This window comes from Ischnura elegans, chromosome 1, assembly GCF_921293095.1.
Source record: "Ischnura elegans chromosome 1, ioIscEleg1.1, whole genome shotgun sequence".
Classification (NCBI taxonomy): Eukaryota; Metazoa; Arthropoda; class Insecta; order Odonata; family Coenagrionidae; genus Ischnura; species Ischnura elegans.
The window spans coordinates 51,831,040-51,840,454 of record NC_060246.1 but is presented as its reverse complement, the minus strand read 5'-3'; the positions used below and the strand labels follow the sequence as shown (position 1 = coordinate 51,840,454).

At 34.3% G+C, this 9,415-nt stretch overlaps 1 protein-coding gene across 8 annotated transcripts in view; it reads right to left on the bottom strand.

Moving 5' to 3' along the window:
* Positions 1–216: 216 nt before the first annotated feature.
* The window catches only part of LOC124160478 (poly(rC)-binding protein 3), a 44,670-nt gene continuing 35,471 nt past the window's right edge, over positions 217–9,415 (bottom strand). For 6 of the 8 annotated variants that reach the window (XM_046536334.1, XM_046536371.1, XM_046536349.1 and 3 more), the window contains exons 8-10: positions 9,237–9,387; positions 9,035–9,163; positions 5,927–7,865 (exon numbers count right to left, since the gene is read on the bottom strand). In XM_046536334.1, the coding sequence (XP_046392290.1) occupies positions 7,460–7,865; positions 9,035–9,163; positions 9,237–9,387 (686 nt within the window). In that variant the 3' untranslated portion in view covers positions 5,927–7,459. Of the gene's footprint in view, positions 5,131–5,926; positions 7,866–9,034; positions 9,164–9,236; positions 9,388–9,415 lie in introns of those variants that run through there. The other 2 variants (XM_046536385.1, XM_046536378.1) reach the window with 2 other exon arrangements.

Genomic DNA, 9,415 nt, shown 5'->3' with positions numbered 1-9,415 from the left:
TTTAAAAATTTGTTCAACCTGAAAACATTTCTGTAGTTATCAAATAAATATTATATAGTCAGTATCATAAAATATAATCAAAATATTAATTTCAATAATTTACAAACCTACTTGAAATTTCTTAACACTTCATCAAACAAAATCATCGCAGGCATCAAGTAAGGAAAAAAGACATGCACCGATGACATAAGCCACCCAATTTATAAATTCAGAAAGTTACATAATTAATTTCCAGTTTTTATTGGTCTAGTGGCAAGAGTTACATAACCAATAGTGAATAGTTAAAAAATTCCATTAACAATTTATTTACCTTGGTGTTCAATAAAATATGGGGTAAATGGTGTAGAACAGGCAGACTGATTAATTTAGATCAAACTTGTAACTCATTTAATGACTCAGAGAAATTCCTAAACATACACACTTTAATAACCAAAACAAACAATACACATGTTATTAACATCCGTAATATGGAAAGAACACGAGACAACGTGCAATTCTAAAACTGTCTTTTTACGCCTGGGATTGTATATTATTGCCCTTAACACTATATAATAGCAGTAGTAAAACATCTTTCATTTGAATCTTGTCTAAAACGTACATACTACCCATTTCATGTTGAAACATCTTTAAAACTGGATATTCATCTCGTCATGAAGGATATGTCCACCTAGAAATACTTGAGCAATCTCTTGGCACATCATAAATCTTTTTTTAATTTTTTTTCAGTTCCACCAGTACACTTAACTTCCCAATCCCAAGGACCCCTATTCATTCCAAAAAAATCTACGTCTTCAACAATACTTTTGTACTTTTAGTCTTCTAAAAACTTCAATCCAATAATAAACCAACATCATTCATGAAACACTTCCAAGAAATATGCATATAAAAGTGTGCATGTTATGGACCAAACTCTACGTTCAGTAACCATTTTCATTAAAATATTGAATATTATCAAAACCAACACTTTGCTTTTCATGGGGCTCATGTATAACTGGTCAAACCCTGAGTTATCCATTATTTTCCATGTAAATACACCCCTCATGGTTTAATTAAAACAACAAACAGAATTAACAGACCAATATCGAAAATGTCACAGGAAGAAATGGGTAGTAGCACACTATAGGGAAGCAAAGCACTAATAATATGGAATTCTCTTTCGTGTTGATTTGCCCTGTGACTCATATTCATCAGTAAGTTTGAGATAACATTTTGTCAATAAAAAAATTGCTCCCCATCCCCCCCCCCCCCTCAAAAAAGGGAGCCTATCTTGTTAGATTGCACATTTATCTGCAGTGGCATCCACTTTAAACATTTAAAATGGACTTCAATTCATATTCTAACATGACGAAAAAGCATTTGTTACAAAAATGACTAGCAACCAACTCCACAAAATATAAGTTAACACCCTCATTCCCCACATACAACATTATTACACAAATTATCTCTCTACCAACTACCCTACAGAAAAATTTAAACGCATAAAAACAATACTGCTTAGGATATGACAATGTTGAAAGACTTATCATACTTAAAACTACTTTTTAATATGTTGTAGACCCTGTTCATTAAAGGCTGGACTTTTCATAAATACTTTCATTGAATGAAAACAATAAGGTGTTCTTAATTTATTTTTTATATCCAAGATGTTGCAATAACCTACCAGTCCTGGTCATGTAAACAATAGCTGCAAAATAAGGACAATATTCCTTATTATAAGTATAATAATATGAGCACTCAAAATTCTGGCTGACTCTGCCAATATATGCAAATAAAGAGAGGAAATCTGTGACAGGGAGGTGTTTTCCCTGTATAATGAGGAGTGCCTGGCCAAAACCGGCACAATTTCCTGAGTTTTACTGCCACATTTGGCCGATATGACATCCACAATAAAAAATATACACTGGGGGTCATGAGGGCATATTAATAGGATGACTAATGGTAGTTGGGAGCAAATAAATCATTAAAGAAGGGGAGGAAAGGGGAGATATAAAAGAGTCGTATGGTGACAATAGCTTGTACGGTCTTAAGTGTAGGTACTGAAAAAACTGGGCTTGTACGGGGTAGGGAAGAGGGTTGTGCCACAGTTGCTGTTTAAACAGAATAAATCCTAGAGGCTAGATAAAAAATTACCCTCATGTGTATTTTGGCACAGAAGTTCTTCTCTGCATTACCCCTTTCTGAATAATTACAGCCAAAACAGTCAGCAATAAGTTTGGCACAATATTTTCAGCTGGATTTACTTTAGTATAATTAACAAGAGCAAACTTCTATTACATTAACCATATATTATTTTTCAGAAACATGACCCTGATCAGTAAACCATCCTTAATCCTGATCACATGCTGACATCAGCCATAAGGCCACACAATCCCGTCATTAAAAATATACAATGGCTAATGCAGCCATACTTGTTACACATATACTCAGCATTGACATTGTATAACATCATGGATTAAAATGCACCAGAAAATATGACATTAAAATGAAATTATACATTACTTTTGATAAATTTCATTATTATAACTATAATTTAAGGAAGGATAATAGCTTACTCAACATCCAGTACAAAATTTTTCAAGATGATGTCACATCATGTATAAATAATATTGAAGAAATGCATACCAACTGCAGTACATAATTAAGGCCCCTTTGCACCAAAAATATAAATTTCAGAACCCAGATAATAGTTATTGCTCTGAGAACTGTTAATTTACAAACTCATCATATGTTATTTGCATGATGATTTCAACATACAATAAAACCATGAATAGTTGTATACAAGAGGGTGAAAAGGATGGATTACCTAAATAGGGAGGCCATTTCTACAAATTCCTGCATGTTAAGTACACAAGTGGATTAAATATATTTCAACTACAGCTTATAAAAAAAATTTAAGAAGATGTATCCTGATATGCCATAATTTCTCAATATATCCATTCACTGGAATTCATCTAATATTTGAATTTAGCAAAGAAAACAATATAAAAATAATATTTACATAAAAATTATTGTACATTCTAAAGATTTTAACAACAATAAAAAACTGAACAATTTATTTGTATCTCTCAGAGACTGTCTTTTTTTCGGATATATTTACGTATAACTATTATATGCCAATCTATCTTTCTTTTTTCAATAATGAAATGAGATTTTTGCTTAATGGGCCCCTGTGCATCCAGATGCACTCACATGTCTTGGGGAACAGGTAAGTCAGAACAATCTTGAAAACAAAACCTGAAATTCCAAAAAAAAATTCTTAAAAACCATATAGTGCATGGCGTAAGAACATAAAGAAAGCAAGGCACTTAAGCAAGATAAAAATCCTAGAGATCGTTAACATCATCTCTCTCAACAGATACACAAATTCACAAAACAAAAAGTAACACCTAGTCTTGATTAGTTTCAAACAAAAAAAACTCCAAATTTCCAAGTAGGTGATGCAATAAAATTCTTGTTAATATATATATATATTTTTTTCCATTCCGCTATACATTAATGGAAGTTCATACACCAACACCATTCTCTGAGACACTATTCCACAAATCAGTTCAAATGAGAAGAGAGCAATAACGCATCTTAACAGGTTTAACGATATGTTGACTGGGAATTTCAAACATTCACCTTACAAATAAGGCATTCTATCCCTTCCCAGATAAAGAAAAATCTCTTCTCATTCTTTCAGGCTTTATCGAGTCTCCTCTTGCAAACAAATTGCATTAACATTACTGGTTGGTGAATCACAGCTTTCATGAAGTTAACATCACATACTTAAGAGAGACCATTATTTTGTACCATGTTTCCCACAGGTGGTCACCATGAAATTTCCTTTAACACGGAGACACATGCAGGTTTATTTACTCGATGATGATAATGCAGCAATGCCTCTTATTCACCGCATGTTTTAAGGAAATGAATCTAGCACTGCACCTTCAAACAATCCCTCCTGTACAAAATGACAATGATGCAGAGCACATCTCTAATCACAGCTACTAAGGGCTTGTCTACAATGTCATTTTGACACTGGCTCCCTAGGCATAGTAAAATAGTGCTGTACAATATTATTAATTTTACACAGGATCATACTAAACAGTCAAGCAACTGGATATATTTCCAATAAAGATTTTCACACAAAATAAATTCCTAGAACCTAATGACATTTCATGATGTGTGAATACAATACTTCCCTTATTAAGAACAATGCATGAGCAATTAACCATAACTGGCTTATTACTAAAATGAATATTTGGCACAATATTTGGCAAGGAGCTAAAAATACTAAATGTATAAATGCCCTACTTATTCAAACAGAATTCAAAGGTTATTAATGATTAGTATATAATGGCTTCATTTATAAATGGCACAGTCACACAGGTCTAAAAATTAATGAAAATATAAATCAAGCAGGTTTTTAAAATGAAAATGTGGAAATGGGAGTTGAAGAAATGTTGAGTTTGGTGTATATTAAGGGTCAAATTCACGGCAATCAAACCCATTGAAGAACTACAAAACATCAAGAAAATTTTATATGTAAGTGTGAAAAGTGCTGGGGAGAAAATTGTAGGAGTAATACAATAAAGATGAATGCATAGGGAAATAGTAGATGAATAGCAAGCTGATTCAATCCTATTATTAGAAGGTTCAAAATGGTATGGTTTCATCAAACAACATAAAGAAAAGGAAATAGAAAATTCTTTACAAACATGTTACAGGGTATTAAATCCCCATTTTTATATTCCTAATTATGAGCCAGCTATTAAAAAAATCACAAATCTTTGGTTTGATCCCTTTACCGTTCCAATATGTTCATATTCCACCTTGCCTTGGTTCACAGGTGCCACAATCACAAAAGCTCTAAGGCCCAAGGACAAGGCCAGTGGAAGTCAAAGTCAACCCTATTAAACAATCACTTTCCCTTATTGATACCATAAACAAGTTCTGGCACTCTCAAGTAAACTGCCAAACTGTCTTTTAAAAGTTATTGACCATGGTTTCCCGAAATGGATTTCAGACCACATAAATAATGACCAAAATATGTATTGCTGACATTAATGAATAGGAGCTTTGACAATGTGATTTGGTGCAATATAGTGATATCCCGGCATGGCCATGGCCGCTGTCTCCACAGATATCCTACAAAGATAGAGAAAAGAGGAGAAACACAATAGATGGAGAAAATTTTCCACCAATTCCTACATCCCAAGAAAAACATACAAATACACTTATAAAAAACAAAAACTTGAAGGAACCTAAAATATTAATCTAAGGTTTACCACCATGATTCAAAAACTATCTTTAGAAAACAATAGATGCACAAATTATGACACAAGGATTAAAAGTTTTTGCTATCAATCATTTATGTCTATAATTCCAAACAATAGAGCATGGGATAATTTAATAATCCTTTTAGCATGCATTCTACAGGCTTAACTTCAACATACGTTACGTTTCACTGATGTCTATATTGAGGCATGAGACTTTGGCTAAGTTCCAACACATAGGGATGCTTGACATACAAAAAAAAATAGATGATCCCCAAAAATATTCACCAATAAAAAAAGAAATACACCGATACACTACAAGTTGCAAAACCCCAATATCTCCAAATAACAACATCCTTTGCATTACGAGAACGCCTCACCAAAACAAAATTAAATCCTAGCCGCACAGTAATTTTTTAAAATTGAAGCCACAATTATTACGTCTCATAATCAGTTGCTTTTTTGTGTGTTACTCGCCAAAGATCCTATGCCAAATAAAGAAAATTCCTTATTTCACTTAGATAACTCATGGTGGTAAATTGATAAAATCAGGTAGAGGGATTTTTAGAATCGAGCCTTATCAAATTCATAAGGACAGTGAATGATTTCACTGCAGCTTATTAACATTCTGATAAGACAAGACTCTTCAAGAACTAAAACACTATGTATTCTTCTTAAACATACACAAATCTATTGTGTTCATTTATCATACAGAAATATGCCAAGTACAATTAGGGTTTTTGCTTTTATGAAAGGCCAAGATAGGAGTTTTAACAATTTTCTCTAAAAAGTCTTGGCTGAATAGATGTTGATGCCCCTTTAGAATATAATCATTTCATATGTCAACAATAGACATTAAATATAAAAAATGAAGAGATATGCTCTATACTACCAACAGTCAAAATTCCTATATCAAATAGATGCTTTTTTTTAGATGTTATAACATGTAATTTACATTCCACTATAGTTTACTTCTGTTTTTGTATTGACTACCATTTTTAGATAGAAACCCTAAATTAAAACTAGACTTATTGTCAGCATATTGAAAACATTGAGAATGAAAACTTTCTTGGTAATGCAGTCTACTTTAAATAAAAAAAATTTCTGTTTACTCTAATGCAAAATCCTTTATTGACTGTTTACAACATAAAATACTAGAGCAAGTCATATTTGTTCCCAATATTTAACAGCTGCAAACTATGAATTTGCAGCATTTGGTTCTTCACGATTCCTACTCGAGGAAAATAAAAAGTCAAAAAACTAATACAAAATATTTGTAAACAGAAATATTCACACTGATGCACTGAAATAACGCAAACAATAAAACTTCATAATGTATGGGAAAATGTCTAAATTTTCCATATTTTTAGTTTTGGAATAAACCTCCAGTAATTGGATGAGAAAGATGGAACAGAAGCTTTAAGGATTTGATATGTTGTAAAATTTTTCCAAATTAATCATAATTTGAAGGTTCTAGGTAGTTGTTTCCACAATTTTTCATTCTCCAGGTCCCTCACACCCATAAAAATCCACAATAATATGTGACAATAGTCACAATTCAATATGTAGATGAGATGTCCAAATATAATATAATTTAAATCCAGTCCTTACAGAACATCTCACACACACTTCTTCCTAGAACTCATACTTCATATACTTTCCTCTTATAGAGGATAAAAAATAACTATAAAACGAAATGACAAGAAGTAGCAGCAGGTTTGCTCACAACAATAATTAACTATAAAGTTATATTTGCAGAAACTATGAAAAAAATGTGCTGTCACATGATCAGTCCTAAAGAGACCTTGATTATTCTAACTCACAAAGTACATGCCAACACAATAAACCTGTCACTAAACACGATGATACCAATGTCCTACAATTGTATCTATTTCAATGAACAAGACATGATGATGTAATATCTAATAGAAAAAAGATATAACACTGACAATGTAATATTTAGCAAACTTTAAACTTCTTTCTTGGGCCTCTTCTAATCCCACCTTGCCTCTACCTGCTTTCTCAGATTATTTCATCACTACAAGAGTGAGATAAAGAGGAGCTGAGCAAGTCAACAATAAAATGATCTTTCAATTCATAATAATATGAAAATCATTCATCCTAACATCCAATTATAAAACAGAAAAAAATCAAAACTTCTGTTTTATCTTGCTCTCCCCAGAACATTCCACAAAAAATAACTAATAAGGAGCAAATTTGCTTCTTTCAGATTTGATTTTAGCCCCATTAGTGCTAGGTTCAGCACCAGCACCAGCCCCTCCGCTAGCTTGGTTCCTCAGCTTAGGGGTATAGGTTTTGTGGGACCGGTGTACACCAGTGGTCTGAACTGGGCTTGGTCCGCCCCCTCCCCCACCCCCTCCTCCCAGCAGGTCCGATAGGCCCCCAAGAGCACTCAGGCTGGAGAGGGCGTTGAGGGCGCCAGGTTTGGTTAGCAGCTGGGCGAGGGGGATGGCACTGGCCAGTGGGGAGGTGGTGGTGGTGGATGGGCCACCGCTACTGCCGGAGGTGGTGCCGGAGTTGGAGCCTGTTCCGCCGGTAGGGGATTGGTTTTTTTGGGCCTCAAGGTTAGCTTTCTGCAGTTCGATGCTGGGGAGTAGAGAGAAAGACGGGAAAACTGGGAATTAACAAGGATAAAACACTGGCAAAACGTGTACAAAAGTAGTAACACAAAGGATTTTCTGGATTTGGTTCTCTTGGCAGTAAAAATAAAATTGGACAAAGTAAAAAATGGATTTGAGATGGTAGGTAGGAAGGTTTTGTTTAGATTTAAGGCTTTAAAGCTCACGTTCTCAGAGAACTTCCATTACCGCAAGTAAAGTTTTCTATACTTAAGCTGCATTGAAGAATGATCAGAGATAAAAATAAAATATTTACATAGTCAAGAGTTATTTCAAATGGCTTGCGACTCTCAAAATATAGTGAAAATTATCATAATGAAAGTATAACAGTAAAAGATAGCTATTTTACCCAAGCTCCCTCAGTGGATAATTACTTTCTAAGAAAACTACCTCATTTTGACAAACAGGACAAGTTTTTATTAAACGTGATAAAACTTTTCCAATTGATTTATACTGCAGCCTTCTTGGCCTGGCTTTACATCACATCATTTTAGAAGACATTTTTTTAATTACTTGAGTATTCATTGAATTCGAATGGAGGAATCTATTCTGTTCTACTTCAATTCTTTTCAACAATACAAAGCATGCCTTCATAGTAATTGTACAAGCAAAAGTAATTGATGGCTACATTTATTTAGTAAGAATTTAATTGGAGAGGAGGTAGCCAAAAGTTCAAGGTTGCAGGCATGTGCAGGATGTTAGGGTTGCATCGACATCAGAAAAGGCTGGTATGGAAAGACACCAAGCCTGAAGAGTAGGAAAAGTTAGGATTGAGTGGAACAGGCCCGAGAGGGAGCAGGATTAATCAAATGCTGTGCCTGGGTACAGGACACTGTAGTGACAGGAGATGGAGTTGGCAGCGCGGCGGTAATGGTCATTAGGGTGAGGTTAAGGATATCCTGAAAAAGATAGGACTGAAGATTCCTTTGTACCCACCCACAACTGAAACCCACCCAGCTGGAAAAAAATATGCTATTTACTTCTGCATTAGAAGCGTCAAATGTAGCGATACATATATAATGTATATGACACGGCACTGCAAGTGAGGGAGGACGTATTCCTGACAGGCATTTTCCTAGGAGGAAATGTATTTCATGTAAATAAAATAAAATGTGCAAAAGTGAGCATTTTATTTACCTCATATTGATCAGGTACTGTGCAAGAGCTACTGAATCGGGATTTCCAGTGATGGTGATGGTCCTGTCAGTGGTGCCACCTTCCCTTTCTTCACAGTTAGATATGCGAATCATTGCTCCACTAATTTGCCTGTAAGAGTACACACATAATTAAAAGTTGCTCAACATAAAGAGACAAATATTGCTCATCTATAATCTGATACCTTATTTCAGCAATTTTGGTGCCACCTTTGCCAATAATGCAGCCAATAAGCTCATTTGGGACGGTCATTTCATGCGTCTGCGTTTGAGAGCCAGCAGCCGTTCTGTTTTGATTGTTGGCACGTAATTGACTCCCAGCAATGGCAGCTGCCTCTGAGAAAACAAAACTCCATTAAATACA